General features: G+C 39.9%; 2 protein-coding genes across 2 annotated transcripts; both read right to left on the bottom strand.

Moving 5' to 3' along the window:
- Window positions 1-6,106: 6,106 nt before the first annotated feature.
- Window positions 6,107-8,439, bottom strand: LOC308413294 (PRAME family member 12-like; the record flags this gene model as incomplete). Its single annotated transcript, XM_080908217.1, has 3 exons — window positions 6,107-6,680; window positions 7,498-8,085; window positions 8,411-8,439. The coding sequence occupies 3 exons, from the start codon at window positions 8,437-8,439 to the stop codon at window positions 6,107-6,109; spliced, it is 1,191 nt and encodes a 396-aa protein (XP_080764343.1).
- Window positions 8,440-17,662: 9,223 nt separating this feature from the next.
- LOC308413296 (PRAME family member 12-like) lies at window positions 17,663-19,989 on the bottom strand (the record flags this gene model as incomplete). The annotated part of the gene is made up of 3 exons (XM_080908221.1): window positions 17,663-18,236; window positions 19,051-19,638; window positions 19,961-19,989. The coding sequence occupies 3 exons, from the start codon at window positions 19,987-19,989 to the stop codon at window positions 17,663-17,665; spliced, it is 1,191 nt and encodes a 396-aa protein (XP_080764347.1).
- Window positions 19,990-20,534: the final 545 nt, after the last annotated feature.

Genomic DNA, 20,534 nt, shown 5'->3' on the forward strand with positions numbered 1-20,534 from the left:
AAGTGAGCAGAGTATTATATAACACTGTCTTAAGGCAGAAAAATTACTGAAACATACAGGTTTGCATAGGCTACAGGGTGAGTTGCAGATAGATCTAATGTATGCTGTTAGATTTTACATAGTGAAAAAAAGTCTAAAAGCAAACCTGGCTCAATGCAGCAGATGGGAAAGTTCAGTACAAGGCTGTTAACTACACACATGAAAATAAAAATGAATGATTCCACACCACTAAAATTTAATCACACATACACATGCTAGCACCAACAATGTACATTCTCCTGTGAACACAAATGTATTTCTGAAGTGGACTTGAGAGGGTCAGGATGTTAAGAATACATTCCTACTGTGACAATAAAGAAGAAAAAAAGATGACAGCAGATGTTGTCACGGTTGTGGAGAAAGAGGAACACTTCTCTACTCTTGGTGGGGTTGTAAACTGATACAACCACTCTGGAAATCAGTCTGGCCATTCCTCAGAAAATTGGACATAGTACTACCTGAAGATCCAGCTATTCCACTTCTGGGCATATAACCCAGAGACACTCCAATATACAACAAAGATACATGTACCACAATGTTCATAGCAGCTCTATTTATAATAGCCAGAAGCTGGAAAGAACCCAGATGTCCTTCAGTAGATGAATGGAACAAAACTTGTGGTACATTTACACAGTAGAGTACTACTCAGCTATCAGAAACAATGACTTAACCAAATTCTTATGAAAATGGTTGCAGCTAGAGAATATCATCCTGAGTGAGATAACACAATCACAAAAGCACAGACATAATATGCAGTCACTGACAGTGGGATGCTAACCCCAGAGGCTCGGACTGCCCCAGAAACAACTCACAGACTGTGTGAAGTTCAAGAAAAAAAAAAAAGAAAAGAAAACAAACAAACAAAAAAAAACAAAAACCCCATTATGCTCAATCCTTACACACCAAGAAAATGTTGACTAATTCCGGGTTACATCCTGTTTTACATGTACATTTGCTCATTGTAACTAGTAAGACCTTAATGCACAGTGTCAAACCTTAAAAAAAAAAAAAAAAAAAAAGCCAAGCAATGCAATTTCAAAAAGGTATTTGTATACAATTATGCAAAAATGTTTAATTTTTTTTCTTTTATCTTTGTTTTTTAAAATAAAGTTTAAAAAAACAAAAAAGAAAAAGAATATTTATTTATATGTTGTCACTAAATCTGTAATTTTTAATACCGAATAAAATTTCCTCAGCTGTTTAAATACAGAGAAAAACTTCACTTTAATAACAAACATCAGAGCTCAGGACAGGTAGAGAAAAAAAACAAACTCTAAAAAAGAACTTAATTAAATGGAACACAGAAACTTAGGGATGACCTGATAACTCTACTCCCCTTTACTCTATACCCAAATCCGTATACCTCTTGACAGAAGTTATAACAAACGCAGATGACTCCTAATTATTAAAGAATTTCGAGGGTGTCGAACAGCTCACACATCGATTTGGGAAACATTATGCTTTCCAAAAATCATGTCTACCTCTAGGTCTCCACCAACCTTAAAGCAGAAATTGGGTGCTAGTCACAAGGGCTTCACTAAAGGGGTCCCTGTAGAATAGAGTGACAGCATGTTCAACCACACATCGATTTGCACTTGAAGATGACCATAGCCTGTAGGAGTAGAATTCAGCTTCAAGATTAACTCCTGTTTCCCAATGATGGGCCCCTAATCATGCATCAGTCACATCATAAAACATAGTCCTGTTTCTACCCATGTTCATGAAGCTAGAGGAATTCTAATTAGAGGTGGAAGAGGTGGTGGTAAGAGAGGAGATTCCAAAGCTTTTAGATCAGATCCATTTTAGATGAACTGTCCTACATTTGAAAACCTGTATACCAACAGGCTGGTAAGTAGCATTAGTTTCCAAGTTGCCCACCAACATAACCATAGCCTAGCTCCAGTCTCTAGGATAACTGCAAGAATACAAGGGTTACCATGTTACACCTTCAACAAGAACAGTGTTCCCAGGTTATTTTCTCAACAAACATTCATCCCCATGTTACAAGCCCATGCACTTTCTAATGACCATAATGCAGAGGAGAGCAGAAATTCCTTTATGATATGGTGTCTAACATTAGCTCATTGTGTTATAGGTTCCAGCAGCTTTCCAATTAGATGCTTGCACACATACACCCTGACTGATTCTCACAATAGTGCTTTTCTCCATAGACACTCAGGGCTGACAACCACCCAGAACTGTCCCTTGTCAAAGTGGTGCATGAGCAGAGAAAGAGGTATCTAAAATAAATTCACAACACTGTGGTGAGTTACATCTGATTTGCTCCTGTCCATTTTGGGGAGATCACTAACATTATGCTGGCACAAATATATGACCCAAAACACCATTGGATTAGCCTTGTGCGTGGCACCACCCAAAGCCTCATTTAGTAGGGAAAGGAGCAGAATGGTATCAATGAAGGAGAGGTACTCATCAGATGGAACACAGATTCTTTGCAAGCCAGGACAACTCTGACTTCAGGCTTGCAGACAGTTTCTTCTCTGGCTCTACTGAAGCTTTAACAATTTGCTACTCAGCCTCCCCTTCACAGCTGGAACTCTCCACATAAATTGCTATAGCTGAGGAAACATTTGAATCTCAACCAGGAAAACCTGGTCAGGAGGTTTTGTTTGCCTTGTGTTAAAAAACTAAAAGGGAAACAAAATATTCAAGAATAAAATTCAAGTTAATTTCAAAATGTTTGATAATTCAGGCCCCCAAACCTGACGCTTCTCAGGGAGTGGGCAATTCCTTAAATCCAAATGAAGGATGAAGCCAGGGAAAGGATTTAGTCTGTTTTCCTTTCTGAGAAGAAAAACAAACAAAACAAAAAACAATAAACAAAATAAACCCTACTGTATCAGAAATACCAGATATGGTGGCACTTGCCTGTACCCCAACACTTGGGATGGGAAAGGTAGAGGAGGAGAAGATTGAGAAGTGCCTGAGCTTCATGGTAAGAGGCCAGCCTTGGTAAATGCAAAGCTGTCTCAAATACTGATCCAATCAGATGGCATACTGGGTACATAAACTCTATGCATAGCCTAATTACTCAAGTTAGAGTCACATAGTTAAAAAGAGAAAAGACACACACAGAGAGACAAACACAAAACAAATGAAAAAAACTTACTTGCCTTTAATATCAATAGGGTTGAGAAATTTCTTGGAGTTTAATAGAACTTACTGCTCATGTATAAGACCCAGTTACAAATCCTACTACTCATCTGGCTACCTCTAGTTCCACAGGAACAATGCTCTCTTCTGTAGACACACACAAAACACACTCACACATCCATACACACGAAAAAAGACATACAAAATAAAATAAATCTAAATAACAATGATAATAACACTGCATTTTTCAATATTATTGTTTGATAAAATAGGAAAAAAATACTCCATAGAGGAACAGTTCTATGAAGAAAGCTATGACTTCATGGCTTCACTCCTCAGAAAGGTGTCCAGTAGCCAGTGTCAGCTGTATCATGGTTTTATTTTGTTCAGAAAGGACAATATTATATGCAGACTTGCATTTGCGGTTGGACCTAAGAAACTGTGACTGGGATGAGAATGTTTGTGTGTGGATCTCAAAGGTGTTGGCTTTTCTTTAGGACTAACCTATTAGTTTTGCAGGCATATTGGCTGGCAACTGGAACAGAAGAGCTATTTCCAATTCTCTGTTATCTCATAGTGTAGTATGACTATTTCTTAGGTGACAGTGTAAATGGTGTAGCTATCCCTAACATCTGATGCAGTTATTGCATTTTCTGACTTTGTCTTTATTTCTTTTTGTTTCGACTGTTCAGTGTAGAGCAGCATCACAGGCATTCCGATTGGACCAATCAGGGGGTTGGTTGATGTGTGAATTCAAGGCCACCCTAGTTATGTAGTTTATATAATAAATTCCAACCTGCCTACATAGTGATGCCATTCAGTGTCTGGCTTACCTCACTCACTATCATGCTTTACACTTGAATACTTTTACTTTCAAAATTCCTGGTATCAATGACTATTTGCTGGATATTAGTCTATTTTATGGATGTACAAAATTTTGCTTATCCATTTTACCTGAGGAAAATCTAGGTTGTTTTCAATTACTAATAGAAATAAACATGCTCAGAATATTGTTAGGATGCGTGCTTGTGGTGTAATGAGACATTTCTGGGAACAAGGCTCAGAAGTGAAATATCTGCACTTAGCATAGAAATCATCCAATTTTTCAATTTTTTCAAAAGTAATTAGTTTCTAACCCAATTATGTCTCAGAATGTTGATAAGCTTCAAACATACCTACTCATTGACATCCCCAAAAAAACGTTGGCTTCCACCTTGGGGACTTTTACACATTCTTTCTTTACTTTCCTGTTTCATAGTTCTGATCCAGCACCCAGGAATTAAAGTGGCCTAGGCAACATCTATTCTGCAATATGTATTAGTGTATACCTTTAATCCCCATGCTCATATTGCTTGTGGATCTTATGACTTGGAAGCTAAACTTCGCACCACAATGACTCCAAACAGCCAGAGATACATCCCTAACACTCACACAAACCGGCGAGTGCACACAGACACATGAACACAGTGAGGGAGTTGAATAGTTGAGAGGAGGAAGAGAAGAAGAAGAAAGAGGGAAAGGAGCTGGGAGAAGGAAAAAACCTAAGTGATAGAGAGAGAAAGACAGAGAAACAGAAAGTAAGAAGAAAACCTGCCCTGGAAGCTTTGTCTCCCCAGACACTCCAGATGGCAGGAACTGGGAAGAGAGTTCTGAGAATGAGCTGCCATTTCTCAAGAGTAAAACCTTGAATTCTGCATTCTAAAACCCCCAAAAGTATTCTTTCCTTATGGAGAACATCCTAAAATCCACAAAAACATTTTCCAGATATAGCAGAATCTTGGTATGAGAAGGCAAAAAGGCAAAGAGAGCCAGCCCTCCTTCTTCTGATGTCCTCAAGTAGGTCTCCACCTGAAGGTTTGTCCCAGATTAAAGGTGTTTAGCACCACACTTGGATCTTAGACTTGCTTTGTCCCAAATGAGCTTGAGCTCAGTGATCTCCTCCCCTTAGTGTCCTAAGATTCATAGCCACTATGTGTCAAGATCAGGATCAAAGATGGGTCTCCCAAATATGGATTGTGGTTTATTCCAGATATAGTCAACTGGACAAACAGAAATAGCCAGTACACAATTCAACATGTGCACTGGCAATACAACAGCTCTCCTCAAGGTGAGTAGCAACCATTCTTAAACACTGGTTCATGTCACTAATGGAATCCATACAGCATTTTAATAGGGTCTCTTGAAGCATAAGATTATAAAGTTTCTGCAAGGAAATAACATGGTAAGGTTTAAAGGACTCTGAAAACTCTAGGAGGAGGAGGGGGAAGAGATAAGGGTACCCAATTCTATCGGTTTAGGATATGTTCAATGAACAAGTTTCACATAAGAGTATTCAGCAAAGAAGAAACAAAGCATGTTCTCATTCAAAAGTGATTTATTGGAACCTATGAGAAAGTATAATGCTACGTGATTACAGATGATAATATAAGGCTTCAGAGCCTTCCAATTAACAGATAGATACAAAATAACAGGGATAGGAGCCTCATACAGTACTTATGGTTTCAGCCAATCTTCTACTTCAAAAACAATTATATGTATACTGTACAGAACAGTATGTGAGGGGCAGCCAAAAGTGGATGTCATCCAGAGGACAAATGACACAGAGCCCTCCTAAACCAGTCCATTATCCTCTTCGTGATGTCGTGTCCCTTTCCTTCCTTCACATTCCCTATGGTCTCTCATACGTGAAGTTGATGGGATGCAGGCTGTCAAATTGTCAAATATCACTGCTGTCCTAGGGTGTGTGTGCTATACACAATAGGATGAAATTAAGTTCATAGTACTCAGTATTAAGAGGTCTCCATTAAGTCAGAAGAAGTTGATTGGAGATCAAATAGAAAGAAATAATCCTCTACCCATATACATCCAAAAAGTCCTGAATGCACATGGTGGATGCCTCTAATGAATCACATGAGGCCTACCTTCCATTAATAAGAGGCCAGAAATGCTCTCTTCATATTTCTTCCCAACAGTCACACAGTCTGGCCTTCAAATCATAGATAAAGTATTTACGACAATCTAAACATCTCTTACTCACAAAGTAGACCTGTTTTGGCTGCCTTATTTCCTTCAGTGTGTCCATAAGCTCAGAACAAAGTTGGACAAATCTCTGTGGAATAACATCACCAATGTCATCATAGACCTCGTCAGGGGCAGGGTACTTCTCCAGGGTCAGCTGTGTGAGGTTGGCTGTATGCTGCAACAGCTTCTTCAGGCTGCCCATGGATAAGAAGTTCTTCAGAAAATTGACTTCAGTGAGCTGAGAACACTGGCTGAGCCCAGGGAGGAAAGCACTGATTTGGAAGTCTATGATATCACAACGCTTCAATTTTAATGTCTGTAGGGTAGCTTTCAGTCTTTCTAGTAGGCTTCCTAGAAACGGATGACCTAAATTATTAAATGTGACACTACTCAGGTCCAGGTGTTTGAGCTGATGGATGCATGGACACTGGGACAAATACTCCATATCTGAGAGTGACAAAAGGCAGTCTGTTATAGCAAGGGTCTCTAATGGACTCTCCAAGCACCTAGAGAGAGAAATGAGAGAGAAAGTTACTTTAGTCAACTTCAATATTTATTTGAAGAGAAAGTCTGTAACTTCAAAGTAGCAGAGCGAACACTGGCCCAAGGTCATTTTCAAGTTATTATTTTGGTCAAGCCTTTGGTGCTCCCTATGGGAGACCTAACAATACCTATGGCTGCTACTGCCTAAGCTCTACAGTGCCCTCTGAACTAGTAAGCAGAAAACATATGGGGGGACACATACTGTATGGAGGGAAACCCAACAGGAACACTGCGAACCACTTAGGAACATTCCCAGGTCTGCCAACATTTAATTCAACAGGTTCCAGCTTCCACACATATCCACTCTTTTGAACATGAGACATCATTTTGACCACAAGCATCCACTCATATGTCATCTATTAAACCCCTTCATGTGCCTATATTTCCTTTGAACCACGGAAAGACAGAGGCAGATGGAACCTGCTTCCATAGTTGAGGTAAGTGTTGACATGAGATTATAGGTCCTGTAAGGTCTCACACACTCTGTACATTTATTTTCCCTTCATCTGGGTTTCTCAAGACACCTACTGTAAATCATGTAAACATATGACAGTCTAAATTTACTAAGGTGACTAGTCATGGTGTCACAGCAGCATGAATTTCTCTAGTAATCAATCTATGCTCACATCTATGTAACATTAAAAATGGCTGGGAAATCACTGTATACACTAATACTTAATGCAAACCAGAACAAAAACTACAACAACAACAACAACAACAACAACAACAAACAAAAGGTTCTTTTCTCACTAATGGATAAAGATCTCTGTCCTTTCTTACCCCAGCACTTGTTCTAGGCTGTCCTCCACGAAGCAGACTCCATTCAAATAGAGATGCTGGAGCTTATGCAGTTTGGAGAAGTGGGGAAGAATCTTTGAATGAGACCAGGCTATAATCTCTTTGGTCCAACGCCATACCAAAGGTACAGAGATTTCTTTGAAAATGAGTTTCTCGAGGCTTTTCATCTGGCCCAGGCCTGGGGCTAGCCTTATAAGGGTAGGCATATCCCAGCATGTTTTGATTTCCAGTTCCTGGATTGAGCTTGGATCAAAAACCTCCAACAAATACAGGGGGTCATATGCAGGAACGGCATGAAAAGTCAACTTTGGAGAGATCACACGGATCACATCTTTTCGCTGCTTGGCCCAATGATAAAAATACCTTAGGTATTTGGAGGGCCTGTGGGACAAGATGGAAAGGTTTAACAATATAGTCAGGGCACCTTTCTCCTCAGGAATGGGGCAATTCTCCGATGGCTTGCTCATGCAGATGACATCCGGAGAGCAGACAACATGCTGCATTCCAGCACAGCCATTCCAGAAGTCATGGTAGACATCTCTTAAATCAAGCTCTTGTAGCTTCCAACTCCTGTGGGTAAAACAGAAGGACATCTAGATGAGGAGATACAATTTGTAATCTGCATGACCTCACAATTCATCTTCCCTTCAGTCTATTCCTTGGACAAATCTTCCAATTTTAGTGACAGGCAAAAAAGCATGGACTGACTCAATGTATATGTACCCTTTCTGCTCTAAGCAATGCTAGACACAATACTGGACTGATTTTTTTTTTTATTCTTGAAGACACTGAGCCACAAAATCAAAAGCCTCCAATTAACCTTAAAACCACTGTGGTTACTCGATTCACCAGTCCATCCACATACATTCCTCCAGCCTATCTTGGTCTAACTTACCTAGGTCTATTCTTCTTTGTCATCAGCATGTCAAGGCCATTTAGCACAGCTTTCAGGACTTTAAGGCTAAGAGATTGTCCCAGACCTCCCAGAGGAAGGCATGGGAAGGGCCATGCTGCCACCATGTGACTAAGGAGGTTAAGTTGTTTGCTATTGAATGCATCTTTGAACAGTGGTGGAAAATTTTGCTTGGGCAGGTGTGGCAGAGCAGAGATGGTCAAGGCTTCATCTTTCAGCAGGCTTCTTCTTGCCAGTAGCTGGAGTGTGGGTGGGTTTTTCAAGTTCATCATGGCTTTTAGAGATGCAGATGCTCTAGGAATATCTAAAAAATGGAAATAATCCATTTAAGTTTATTTTAGCCCATCTCTTCAAGCTGCCAAACCGCACTAATCACATACACCAGACAGGGTCTCAATTACTGGTCTGGTGACATTGAAATATTTTTATATCTGGTGACATGGTTTCTGTCTCTCTCATTTCCATAGTTTATTCAAGTTCCTCCTGCAATTAGAAGAGGGCCCATTTCAACAGACCTTCCCTATTACTTTGCCCAATCTGATCCAATTTAACCTGTGATTTCTACTCTTCTCACAAAGAAGAGCTTCAGATATAATTCAGACCAATTTGTGTGAAAACATTAAGCATATTCTACCATCAATAGAGCAACGTATTTCATGAAATAGATACAAATTTTACTTCTTTAAGGTTTAGAAGTAGGAGCAATGTTGAATTCTGTTCTTTAAGAGAGTGAATATATTAGGCCTGAGCAGCTTGTTATTGAAGGATTTTTTTTATTCTTTCCAGAATCTTTCTATCCACCTTCCTCATATCTGCTGAGCCTGAACCATACAGACCACCTTTTATTCCCTACAGTTTTCCTGGTTCATTTAGTCCTGCCAGGCATACCAATGTGCCCCGTGGGCCTTGTATCCCCTTTCTAAATGCAATCTTCTTCACCCCTCAGCAGGTCTGTAGATCACTACAAGCTCCCAAAAAGAATAGAAGCTACACAGGAAAAACATCACAGTCAAGTAATATAAGCAATGGATATCTCAGAGACTGAACCATCATCAAAAGAAGATGGAATGAGTAGACCCAGGGCTCCCCCACACAATGTACCCTTGATGCAGCTTGGTTGCACATGGGCCAAAACAAACAGAGAAAGTGTCTATCCAAAAGCCATAGCCTGTGCGTGGGACAAGTCTTCTGCCTTGTAGGATTACAGTAGGGAAGGAAACACCTAATCATTCAGACTTTATGTACCAGAATGGGGAGATACACAGATGGCACACCCATTCTAAAAACAAAAAGGCAAAAGGAGTGGAAGAAAGCCTTTGGAATATGGTAAATGGGAGGAGAATTGAGCAGGTGTTAGTAAATAAAAAACCAATCAACAAATAAAACAGAAATCTGAATGCTCTGATTGTTTGAAGTTTCCTTGAACTCATACCCAAGAGTCCTCTACATACAATTTTCTTACTTGTCATTTTATAATTCTATATTCACTTTGAATTAAAATTTTAAGGTAGATTAGAGTATATAAGAATAAATCAAGTTCTTCAGTGTGCCCGAGTCCTTGAATATTTCCTTCATAGCCCACTGTAAACCAGCAGGGAAAGGCTGCTTCAGAACTAAGGAGGTAGAGACTGAATATTCAGTGTCTCATGACACTTGACCACCTATGGATTTCTGGCTAACTTGGGCTAAATGAAGTTTCCTGCTTCAAAATAACCAGGTTAAGAAATCAAGCAAGGAAGCAAGCAAAGAAACACCCACATACAAAAACAAATTAAGATTAAACGGATGCTGTCCAGCAAAGGATGAGAATAAATGACTTCCCTGTTTTGGACACTGCTCTCAGAAGTTTTATTCTCAGCATTCTAGTTACTCTCTTGAAACTCCAAGTCTCAGACTGTCTGTTATAGCCAATCCCTTCCTTTAATACTCTTTCACCATTACACATTCTCTTCCTAGCCACACCTCTCAGGCCAATAAGCTACCTCATAGGAACATGAATTCTTTCCCCATTTTATCCTGTTTAGACTTCCCTGTAGTCAATCCGATCCTCAATTGCAAATGTATAAACCATGGGATTATGGTCATGATTGAAACGCATCCATGATATTTCTCAAACTCTGAGTCCTGGCATGGTTTTATTCTTCCGTATTACTTTTCAGCCTATTTATCAGATTCCTCTGGTAAAATTAGAGAACCTGAGCTGACAGTTAGGTCTTGGGCATTAACTGAGTGTGCTTGAATGAGATAGGGTGTGTCTAGTATGATTTAATCTCCTGGCAGGAAAATGAGTATTCATAATTTTTTTTATTCTTAAAGCTTTTACCAGACCATACTCAACCCTGCTCCCCCTGTTTAACCTACCTCCCACATCTCATCCTCTGCCGCTCCTATTTCTCTAATAGGATTTTATCATCCCTCTAACCCACAAGACTTTCCGACATTCTTATTCAAAAATTCTCTCAAATATTAGCTTCAGCTGTTCTGTTGTGGAGTCCTTTGTTTGGGAGCTCATTTCCTTTGTGCATGCTGCCTAATAGATACTCAGTGTCTGACAGATCCCAGGAGTCCAGGTTAGGTGAGGTTTCTGGTTTTCTTATAGTGTAGCACTTTGTATTAGTCAGGGTTCTCTAGAGTCACAGAATTTATGAATAGTCTCTATGTAGCAAGGAGGTACTTATGGGAGACTTACAGTCTGTAGTGCAATCCCTGAAAATGTCCGGCAGCAGCTGCGAAGTCAAAGATATAGCAGATGCTCAATCCCACAGGGCAAGTAGTCAGAGCTCCACTAGGCAGGCAGGAATAGTCCCTGTAGGCAGGCAGGCAGGAATACTCCCTGTAGGCAGGCAGGCAGGCAGGCAGGCTGAGAGTGAGCCTTCCTTATTCCAAAGTCCTTATATAGGTCTCCAACTGAAGGTGTGTCCCAGATTAAAGGTGTGTGCTACCACACCTGGATCTGGGATTTGCTTGTCCCAGATGACCTTCAGCTCAGTGATCCCCTTGCCTTAGTTTCCTAAGTTTCTTGGCCTCTATGCCTCAAGATCTCTGGCTCAAGATCTCTGCAGTGAGATTGTCAGTGGCTTCCTACCAGGTGTCATTTCATTTTATTGTCTTCATGGAGATCTAAACAAAGTGAGCAGAGTATTATATAACACTGTCTTAAGGCAGAAAAATTACTGAAACATACAGGTTTGCATAGGCTACAGGGTGAGTTGCAGATAGATCTAATGTATGCTGTTAGATTTTACATAGTGAAAAAAAGTCTAAAAGCAAACCTGGCTCAATGCAGCAGATGGGAAAGTTCAGTACAAGGCTGTTAACTACACACATGAAAATAAAAATGAATGATTCCACACCACTAAAATTTAATCACACATACACATGCTAGCACCAACAATGTACATTCTCCTGTGAACACAAATGTATTTCTGAAGTGGACTTGAGAGGGTCAGGATGTTAAGAATACATTCCTACTGTAACAATAAAGAAGAAAAAAAGATGACAGCAGATGTTGTCACGGTTGTGGAGAAAGAGGAACACTTCTCTACTCTTGGTGGGGTTGTAAACTGATACAACCACTCTGGAAATCAGTCTGGCCATTCCTCAGAAAATTGGACATAGTACTACCTGAAGATCCAGCTATTCCACTTCTGGGCATATAACCCAGAGACACTCCAATATACAACAAAGATACATGTACCACAATGTTCATAGCAGCTCTATTTATAATAGCCAGAAGCTGGAAAGAACCCAGATGTCCTTCAGTAGATGAATGGAACAAAACTTGTGGTACATTTACACAGTAGAGTACTACTCAGCTATCAGAAACAATGACTTAACCAAATTCTTATGAAAATGGTTGCAGCTAGAGAATATCATCCTGAGTGAGATAACACAATCACAAAAGCACAGACATAATATGCAGTCACTGACAGTGGGATGCTAACCCCAGAGGCTCGGACTGCCCCAGAAACAACTCACAGACTGTGTGAAGTTCAAGAAAAAAAAAAAAGAAAAGAAAACAAACAAACAAAAAAAAAACAAAAACCCCATTATGCTCAATCCTTACACACCAAGAAAATGTTGACTAATTCCGGGTTACATCCTGTTTTACATGTACATTTGCTCATTGTAACTAGTAAGACCTTAATGCACAGTGTCAAACCTTAAAAAAAAAAAAAAAAAAAAAGCCAAGCAATGCAATTTCAAAAAGGTATTTGTATACAATTATGCAAAAATGTTTAATTTTTTTTCTTTTATCTTTGTTTTTTAAAATAAAGTTTAAAAAAACAAAAAAGAAAAAGAATATTTATTTATATGTTGTCACTAAATCTGTAATTTTTAATACCGAATAAAATTTCCTCAGCTGTTTAAATACAGAGAAAAACTTCACTTTAATAACAAACATCAGAGCTCAGGACAGGTAGAGAAAAAAAACAAACTCTAAAAAAGAACTTAATTAAATGGAACACAGAAACTTAGGGATGACCTGATAACTCTACTCCCCTTTACTCTATACCCAAATCCGTATACCTCTTGACAGAAGTTATAACAAACGCAGATGACTCCTAATTATTAAAGAATTTCGAGGGTGTCGAACAGCTCACACATCGATTTGGGAAACATTATGCTTTCCAAAAATCATGTCTACCTCTAGGTCTCCACCAACCTTAAAGCAGAAATTGGGTGCTAGTCACAAGGGCTTCACTAAAGGGGTCCCTGTAGAATAGAGTGACAGCATGTTCAACCACACATCGATTTGCACTTGAAGATGACCATAGCCTGTAGGAGTAGAATTCAGCTTCAAGATTAACTCCTGTTTCCCAATGATGGGCCCCTAATCATGCATCAGTCACATCATAAAACATAGTCCTGTTTCTACCCATGTTCATGAAGCTAGAGGAATTCTAATTAGAGGTGGAAGAGGTGGTGGTAAGAGAGGAGATTCCAAAGCTTTTAGATCAGATCCATTTTAGATGAACTGTCCTACATTTGAAAACCTGTATACCAACAGGCTGGTAAGTAGCATTAGTTTCCAAGTTGCCCACCAACATAACCATAGCCTAGCTCCAGTCTCTAGGATAACTGCAAGAATACAAGGGTTACCATGTTACACCTTCAACAAGAACAGTGTTCCCAGGTTATTTTCTCAACAAACATTCATCCCCATGTTACAAGCCCATGCACTTTCTAATGACCATAATGCAGAGGAGAGCAGAAATTCCTTTATGATATGGTGTCTAACATTAGCTCATTGTGTTATAGGTTCCAGCAGCTTTCCAATTAGATGCTTGCACACATACACCCTGACTGATTCTCACAATAGTGCTTTTCTCCATAGACACTCAGGGCTGACAACCACCCAGAACTGTCCCTTGTCAAAGTGGTGCATGAGCAGAGAAAGAGGTATCTAAAATAAATTCACAACACTGTGGTGAGTTACATCTGATTTGCTCCTGTCCGTTTTGGGGAGATCACTAACATTATGCTGGCACAAATATCTGACCCAAAACACCATTGGATTAGCCTTGTGCGTGGCACCACCCAAAGCCTCATTTAGTAGGGAAAGGAGCAGAATGGTATCAATGAAGGAGAGGTACTCATCAGATGGAACACAGATTCTTTGCAAGCCAGGACAACTCTGACTTCAGGCTTGCAGACAGTTTCTTCTCTGGCTCTACTGAAGCTTTAACAATTTACTACTCAGCTTCCCCTTCACAGCTGGAACTCTCCACATAAATTGCTATAGCTGAGGAAACATTTGAATCTCAACCAGGAAAACCTGGTCAGGAGGTTTTGTTTGCCTTGTGTTAAAAAACTAAAAGGGAAACAAAATATTCAAGAATAAAATTCAAGTTAATTTCAAAATGTTTGATAATTCAGGCCCCCAAACCTGACGCTTCTCAGGGAGTGGGCAATTCCTTAAATCCAAATGAAGGATGAAGCCAGGGAAAGGATTTAGTCTGTTTTCCTTTCTGAGAAGAAAAACAAACAAAACAAAAAACAATAAACAAAATAAACCCTACTGTATCAGAAATACCAGATATGGTGGCACTTGCCTGTACCCCAACACTTGGGATGAGAAAGGTAGAGGAGGAGAAGATTGAGAAGTGCCTGAGCTTCATGGTAAGAGGCCAGCCTTGGTAAATGCAAAGCTGTCTCAAATACTGATCCAATCAGATGGCATACTGGGTACATAAACTCTATGCATAGCCTAATTACTCAAGTTAGAGTCACATAGTTAAAAAGAGAAAAGACACACACAGAGAGACAAACACAAAACAAATGAAAAAAACTTACTTGCCTTTAATATCAATAGGGTTGAGAAATTTCTTGGAGTTTAATAGAACTTACTGCTCATGTATAAGACCCAGTTACAAATCCTACTACTCATCTGGCTACCTCTAGTTCCACAGGAACAATGCTCTCTTCTGTAGACACACACAAAACACACTCACACATCCATACACACGAAAAAAGACATACAAAATAAAATAAATCTAAATAACAATGATAATAACACTCCATTTTTCAATATTATTGTTTGATAAAATAGGAAAAAAATACTCCATAGAGGAACAGTTCTATGAAGAGGGCTATGACTTCATGGCTTCACTCCTCAAAAAGGTGTCCAGTAGCCAGTGTCAGCTGTATCATGGTTTTATTTTGTTCAGAAAGGACAATATTATATGCAGACTTGCATTTGCGGTTGGACCTAAGAAACTGTGACTGGGATGAGAATGTTTGTGTGTGGATCTCAAAGGTGTTGGCTTTTCTTTAGGACTAACCTATTAGTTTTGCAGGCATATTGGCTGGCAACTGGAACAGAAGAGCTATTTCCAATTCTCTGTTATCTCATAGTGTAGTATGACTATTTCTTAGGTGACAGTGTAAATGGTGTAGCTATCCCTAACATCTGATGCAGTTATTGCATTTTCTGACTTTGTCTTTATTTCTTTTTGTTTCGACTGTTCAGTGTAGAGCAGCATCACAGGCATTCCGATTGGACCAATCAGGGGGTTGGTTGATGTGTGAATTCAAGGCCACCCTAGTTATGTAGTTTATATAATAAATTCCAACCTGCCTACATAGTGATGCCATTCAGTGTCTGGCTTACCTCACTCACTATCATGCTTTACACTTGAATACTTTTACTTTCAAAATTCCTGGTATCAATGACTATTTGCTGGATATTAGTCTATTTTATGGATGTACAAAATTTTGCTTATCCATTTTACCTGAGGAAAATCTAGGTTGTTTTCAATTACTAATAGAAATAAACATGCTCAGAATATTGTTAGGATGCGTGCTTGTGGTGTAATGAGACATTTCTGGGAACAAGGCTCAGAAGTGAAATATCTGCACTTAGCATAGAAATCATCCAATTTTTCAATTTTTTCAAAAGTAATTAGTTTCTAACCCAATTATGTCTCAGAATGTTGATAAGCTTCAAACATACCTACTCATTGACATCCCCAAAAAAACGTTGGCTTCCACCTTGGGGACTTTTACACATTCTTTCTTTACTTTCCTGTTTCATAGTTCTGATCCAGCACCCAGGAATTAAAGTGGCCTAGGCAACATCTATTCTGCAATATGTATTAGTGTATACCTTTAATCCCCATGCTCATATTGCTTGTGGATCTTATGACTTGGAAGCTAAACTTCGCACCACAGTGACTCCAAACAGCCAGAGATACATCCCTAACACTCACACAAACCGGCGAGTGCACACAGACACATGAACACAGTGAGGGAGTTGAATAGTTGAGAGGAGGAAGAGAAGAAGAAGAAAGAGGGAAAGGAGCTGGGAGAAGGAAAAAACCTAAGTGATAGAGAGAGAAAGACAGAGAAACAGAAAGTAAGAAGAAAACCTGCCCTGGAAGCTTTGTCTCCCCAGACACTCCAGATGGCAGGAACTGGGAAGAGAGTTCTGAGAATGAGCTGCCATTTCTCAAGAGTAAAACCTTGAATTCTGCATTCTAAAACCCCCAAAAGTATTCTTTCCTTATGGAGAACATCCTAAAATCCACAAAAACATTTTCCAGATATAGCAGAATCTTGGTATGAGAAGGCAAAAAGGCAAAGAGAGCCAGCCCTCCTTCTTCTGATGTCCTCAAGTAGGTCTCCACCTGAAGGTTTGTCCCAGATTAAAGGTGTTTAGCACCACACTTGGATCTTAGATTTGCTTTGTCCCAAATGAGCTTGAGCTCAGTGATCTCCTCGCCTTAGTGTCCTAAGATTCATAGCCACTATGTGTCAAGATCAGGATCAAAGATGGGTCTCCCAAATATGGATTGTGGTTTATTCCAGATATAGTCAACTGGACAAACAGAAATAGCCACTACACAATTCAACATGTGCACTGGCAATACAACAGCTCTCCTCAAGGTGAGTAGCAACCATTCTTAAACACTGGTTCATGTCACTAATGGAATCCATACAGCATTTTAATAGGGTCTCTTGAAGCATAATATTATAAAGTTTCTGCAAGGAAATAACATGGTAAGGTTTAAAGGACTCTGAAAACTCTAGGAGGAGGAGGGGGAAGAGATAAGGGTACCCAATTCTATCGGTTTAGGATATGTTCAATGAACAAGTTTCACATAAGAGTATTCAGCAAAGATAAAACAAAGCATGTTCTCTTTCAAAAGTGATTTATTGGAACCTATGAGAAAGTATAATGCTACGTGATTACAGATGATAATATAAGGCTTCAGAGCCTTCCAATTAACAGATAGATACAAAATAACAGGGATAGGAGCCTCATACAGTACTTATGGTTTCAGCCAATCTTCTACTTCAAAAACAATTATATGTATACTGTACAGAACAGTATGTGAGGGGCAGTCAAAAGTGGATGTCATCCAGAGGACAAATGACACAGAGCCCTCCTAAACCAGTCCATTATCCTCTTCGTGATGTCGTGTCCCTTTCCTTCCTTCACATTCCCGATGGTCTCTCATACGTGAAGTTGGTGGGATGCAGGCTGTCAAATTGTCAAATATCACTGCTGTCCTAGGGTGTGTGTGCTATACACAATAGGATGAAATTAAGTTCATAGTACTCAGTATTAAGAGGTCTCCATTAAGTCAGAAGAAGTTGATTGGAGATCAAATAGAAAGAAATAATCCTCTACCCATATACATCCAAAAAGTCCTGAATGCACATGGTGGATGCCTCTAATGAATCACATGAGGCCTACCTTCCATTAATAAGAGGCCAGAAATGCTCTCTTCATATTTCTTCCCAACAGTCACACAGTCTGGCCTTCAAATCATAGATAAAGTATTTACGACAATCTAAACATCTCTTACTCACAAAGTAGACCTGTTTTGGCTGCCTTATTTCCTTCAGTGTGTCCATAAGCTCAGAACAAAGTTGGACAAATCTCTGTGGAATAACATCACCAATGTCATCATAGACCTCGTCAGGGGCAGGGTACTTCTCCAGGGTCAGCTGTGTGAGGTTGGCTGTATGCTGCAACAGCTTCTTCAGGCTGCCCATGGATAAGAAGTTCTTCAGAAAATTGACTTCAGTGAGCTGAGAACACTGGCTGAGCCCAGGGAGGAAAGCACTGATTTGGAAGTCCATGATATCACAACGCTTCAATTTTAATGTCTGTAGGGTAGCTTTCAGTCTTTCTAGTAGGCTTCCTAGAAACGGATGACCTAAATTATTAAATGTGACACTACTCAGGTCCAGGTGTTTGAGCTGATGGATGCATGGACACTGGGACAAATACTCCATATCTGAGAGTGACAAAAGGCAGTCTGTTATAGCAAGGGTCTCTAATGGACTCTCCAAGCACCTAGAGAGAGAAATGAGAGAGAAAGTTACTTTAGTCAACTTCAATATTTATTTGAAGAGAAAATCTGTAACTTCAAAGTAGCAGAGCGAACACTGGCCCAAGGTCATTTTCAAGTTATTATTTTGGTCAAGCCTTTGGTGCTCCCTATGGGAGACCTAACAATACCTATGGCTGCTACTGCCTAAGCTCTACAGTGCCCTCTGAACTAGTAAGCAGAAAACATATGGGGGGACACATACTGTATGGAGGGAAACCCAACAGGAACACTGCGAACCACTTAGGAACATTCCCAGGTCTGCCAACATTTAATTCAACAGGTTCCAGCTTCCACACATATCCACTCTTTTGAACATGAGACATCATTTTGACCACAAGCATCCACTCATATGTCATCTATTAAACCCCTTCATGTGCCTATATTTCCTTTGAACCACGGAAAGACAGAGGCAGATGGAACCTGCTTCCATAGTTGAGGTAAGTGTTGACATGAGATTATAGGTCCTGTAAGGTCTCACACACTCTGTACATTTATTTTCCCTTCATCTGGGTTTCTCAAGACACCTACTGTAAATCATGTAAGCATATGACAGTCTAAATTTACTAAGGTGACTAGTCATGGTGTTACCTCAGCATGAATTTCTCTAGTAATCAATCTATGCTCACATCTATGTAACATTAAAAATGGCTGGGAAATCACTGTATACACTAATACTTAATGCAAACCAGAACAAAAACTACAACAACAACAACAACAACAACAACAAACAAAAGGTTCTTTTCTCACTAATGGATAAAGATCTCTGTCCTTTCTTACCCCAGCACTTGTTCTAGGCTGTCCTCCACGAAGCAGACTCCATTCAAATAGAGATGCTGGAGCTTATGCAGTTTGGAGAAGTGGGGAAGAATCTTTGAATGAGACCAGGCTATAATCTCTTTGGTCCAACGCCATACCAAAGGTACAGAGATTTCTTTGAAAATGAGTTTCTTGAGGCTTTTCATCTGGCCCAGGCCTGGGGCTAGCCTTATAAGGGTAGGCATATCCCAGCATGTTTTGATTTCCAGTTCCTGGATTGAGCTTGGATCAAAAACCTCCAACAAATACAGGGGGTCATATGCAGGAACGGCATGAAAAGCTAACTTTGGAGAGATCACACGGATCACATCTTTTCGCTGCTTGGCCCAATGATAAAAATACCTTAGGTATTTGGAGGGCCTGTGGGACAAGATGGAAAGGTTTAACAATATAGTCAGGGCACCTTTCTCCTCAGGAATGGGGCAATTCTGAGCTGGCTTGCTCATGCAGATGACATCCGGAGAGCAGACAACATGCTGCATTCCAGCACAGCCATTCCAGAAGTCATGGTAGACATCTCTTAAATCAAGCTCTTGTAGCTTCCAACTCCTGTGGGGAAACAGAAGGACATCTAGATGAGGAGATACAATTTGTAATCTGCATGACCTCACAATTCATCTTCCCTTCAGTCTATTCCTTGGACAAATCTTCCAATTTTAGTGACAGGCAAAAAAGCATGGACTGACTCAATGTATATGTACCCTTTCTGCTCTAAGCAATGCTAGACACAATACTGGACTGATTTTTTTTTATTCTTGAAGACACTGAGCCATAAAATCAAAAGCCTCCTATTAACCTTGAAACCACTGTGGTTACTCGATTCACCAGTCCATCCACATACATTCCTCCAGGCTATCTTGGTCTAACTTACCTAGGTCTATTCTTCTTTGTCATCAGCATGTCAAGGCCATTTAGCACAGCTTTCAGGACTTTAAGGCTAAGAGATTGTCCCAGACCTCCCAGAGGAAGGCATGGGAAGGGCCATGCTGCCACCATGTGCCTAAGGAGGTTAAGTTGTTTGCTATTGAATGCATCTTTGAACAGTGGTGGAAAATTTTGCTTGGGCAGGTGTGGCAGAGCAGAGATGGTCAAGGCTTCATCTTTCAGCAGGCTTCTTCTTGCCAGTAGCTGGAGTGTGGGTGGGTTTTTCAAGTTCATCATGGCTTTTAGAGATGCAGATGCTCTAGGAATATCTAAAAAATGGAAATAATCCATTTAAGTTTATTTTAGCCCATCTCTTCAAGCTGCCAAACCGCACTAATCACATACACCAGACAGGGTCTCAATTACTGGTCTGGTGACATTGAAATATTTTTATATCTGGTGACATGGTTTCTGTCTCTCTCATTTCCATAGTTTATTCAAGTTCCTCCTGCAATTAGAAGAGGGCCCATTTCAACAGACCTCCCCTATTACTTTGCCCAATCTGATCCAATTTAACCTGT

The sequence above is a fragment of the Micromys minutus genome (assembly GCF_963924665.1).
Source record: "Micromys minutus genome assembly, chromosome: 32".
In the NCBI taxonomy this organism is placed as follows: Eukaryota; Metazoa; Chordata; class Mammalia; order Rodentia; family Muridae; genus Micromys; species Micromys minutus.